The sequence below is a fragment of the Galeopterus variegatus genome, unplaced genomic scaffold (genome assembly GCF_000696425.1).
Source record: "Galeopterus variegatus unplaced genomic scaffold, G_variegatus-3.0.2 Scaffold763, whole genome shotgun sequence".
NCBI lineage: Eukaryota > Metazoa > Chordata > Mammalia > Dermoptera > Cynocephalidae > Galeopterus > Galeopterus variegatus.
In genome coordinates, this window is record NW_007726874.1 from 518862 (window position 1) to 522019 (window position 3158).

General features: G+C 37.0%; 1 protein-coding gene across 1 annotated transcript in view; it reads left to right on the top strand.

Moving 5' to 3' along the window:
* Nucleotides 1–3158, top strand: part of DST (dystonin) — a 447950-nt gene that overhangs the window by 268655 nt on the left and 176137 nt on the right. Inside the window, 3 exon segments of the mRNA XM_008572189.1 lie at nucleotides 18–130; nucleotides 230–336; nucleotides 2945–3064. Coding sequence (XP_008570411.1) covers nucleotides 18–130; nucleotides 230–336; nucleotides 2945–3064 — 340 coding nt within the window.

The following is a 3158-nucleotide window of genomic DNA, read 5'->3' on the forward strand; positions in this document are numbered from 1 at the left end:
AGTGAATTTTTTCTTAGGCCGGACCTGATAGACATGAATACTGTTGCTGTTCAAAGCAACCTTGCAAATTTAGAGCACGCTTTTTATGTAGCAGAAAAAATTGGTGTTATAAGACTTCTGGACCCTGAAGGTGAGTTGATTTTTTGACTGTATATGGACTGGCATGAAAGTCTGATCAAAAGTCATCTGTGAACATTGTAAAATAATTAATTTATGTTGATGGTTTTAGATGTTGATGTCTCCTCACCTGATGAAAAATCAGTAATAACTTATGTATCATCTCTCTATGATGCATTTCCTAAAGTCCCTGAAGGTGGAGAAGGCATCGGTGCAAATGTGAGTATTGATTTTTCCATGCTGGAAGCTACCGATTCAGTGATGACCAGTTGATTGAATTCTTTGATAGTAATTTATATAGTTTTTAAATGTCAAATATATTTTAAATAATTTGACTTAATATGCTGTTTAATAAGGTGATACTATATGTATTTCATGGTACCATTCCACCATTATATTTAATGTGTAACTTAAAAACCAGATTATTTTCTGTGTCATAAATAGAGGAAGTTATTCAAAGTTACAGGAAATTTAATAAATATAGGCTGCAAACCACTAAAATTTANAGGAAGTTATTCAAAGTTACAGGAAATTTAATAAATATAGGCTGCAAACCACTAAAATTTAGGGATTTCCATTTTTGTCTTGCTGGTGTTTTACAAGCGCTCTGTCTGCTATCCTTCTGTGTGTGTGTGTGTGTGTGTGTGTGTGTGTGTGTATATATATATATATATAGTGTTCTTACTTTTGAAAACAATTTCAAATTTATTAACTCATTTGATCCCATGAAATAAATTGACTAGATATTATTTTTCTGATTTAAAGGAGGGGCCCAGAGGAAAGTTATTGGATTAGGCCAAATTAACAGAGCTCCTTAGTAAGCAGGGCAAGGTCTCTGACACTTAGATTTGGGCTTTTTATTAGTTCACTGTTTCTCAAAGGTTTGTGTCATTCATTTTAATCATGCATTTTGTTGTGGTCATGCTAACAAGTGCCTATGCACTTCTGGAAGAGAACAGGAAACTGTATGTGTTACACGTTTGGGGATGACCCCCTGTATTAGTCAGTTTATGTTGCTTATAACAAAATACCTGAAACTGGGTGATTTATAAAGAAAAACAAAATGTATTGCTTACAGTTTCTGAGGCTGGGAAGTCCAAAGTCCATCTGGTGGTGGCAACAGTGACCCAAGGGTCTCACATTGCAAGATGGTGGAAGCAGAGAGAGCAGAGAGCAAGAAAGACTCTCCTCTTCTTTTAAAGCCCTCAGAACCATGCCCCTGACCACCATTTATAATCCATTCACTACTGCATGGTCCTACAATCCAATCACCTTTTCAAGTCTCCACCTTTCAATTACCATCATGGATTTCCCACCCTCTTAACAGTCACAGTGGGGCTAAGTTTCTAATACATAAAAGTTGGGGGACAGAATTCAAGCTTCAGGGAGTTTGGGGGGAACATAATTCAAGCCACTACACCCCCCTTCACCTGGGCCTCTCCCCTCCTCCTTGCAGATACCTTTTTTCTACATTACTTTGAAGAATTAGGAGCTCATCTTGTTGACTTGTTCCCATGCTCACCCTCTCATGATTCACTGTTGGGTGCTGCTTCCAAATGTTTCTTGTGACCATTCCTTGCTTTATGGTCTTCTCACTACCTCCATCCAACTCCTGCCTCTTATCCCTCCTGTAGAACCAGGGTGATTGCTTCCCTATGGCTTTCCATCTTCATTTTTTTTTTTTCTTTCCATCAACTCTGCACACTGTTGCCAAATTAATTAAAAGCCTGATGCCTTTAGCTTGAAAACTTTCAGTGGCTATATATTGCTTGTAAGGTTAAGTCCAATCTACACATTCTGACATTCAAAACTCTTCATACATTAATTCTGCTTACCTACATTTTTGCCTATGGTTTCTTAACACAAACGGTTTATTTGTAGCTGGGCATTTTCATGTCAGTGTCCTGACTTACTTGGGACCCCTCTGTCTTTTATCCACTCTCTCTACCCACCCACCCCCAACAATTACTTACTGATCATTGTGGAACTGCTGAGAATACCTCCCTCAAGAAGTCTTTAGTGACTGTTCGGAGGCACATATGTGCTACTTATCTCCACTCCTGATTCTTATCTCCACTTCTAGCATATACTACCTGTTTCAGTTATTTCAACACTTAATTAAAAGTTGTTTATATTATGTATCTCTCTTGCCTCCCCATTTAGACAGTAACTCCTTGACAATAGGTATTATTTATGTCATTATCTTTTATTGTAACACTTAACACAATCTTTGAACATATAGTCATCAAATACTTATTGAACATAGCAGTTGACAGCTTTCCAATTTCCTCCATTTTTAGAAAATTTACTTAATGAGTACACGAATAATTCCACCATATACATTTCCTGTGGTTTTTATTCCTATCTGGTTTTCCATATATTGTATAACTCTTGAGTTTCAGACAGACAGTGGTTTAGATCTAAAATGGTTGGCAGAGATGGTAAATGACTTGGCTTAATGAAAGCTGATATTTCCTCTTCTTGAGTCCTGGCAAACACCCCAAATCAATCATGGCAATTTTTTTCTGCTGTGCTTGGATACAGCCTCAGAAGCCTTCTCAACACAGTGCCCTAGGCAATTGCTCTCTTTGGATCAGAATTAGCGCTCATTAGGCTGGTGTTAGTGGCCAGGTGCTGATAGCATGTTTTTAAAGCTGTTTTTGTGGAAAGGATTGGGGCTCTGTGGAAAGTAAGCAAACATTTAGCTCGTTCTCTCTGACAGACATTCTTTAATCTCTGAATGACTTCTGATTAAATCGTGTTAGATAGGAATGTTATTATCTACAGTCATGAAACTTTTTTTGTGTGTGTAATTTTATTGTTCCAGGATGTTGAAGTCAAATGGATTGAATACCAGAATATGGTGAACTACCTCATCCAGTGGATTAGACATCATGTGACCACAATGTCTGAGAGAACATTTCCTAATAATCCTGTAGAACTAAAGGTCAGTGTCACTACAGAAGATTAAGTAGGTTTGATTTGATTTTAGACTTTTAAATAATGCTATAATAATTCTATAATTTTAGAAGTTCAAGAAA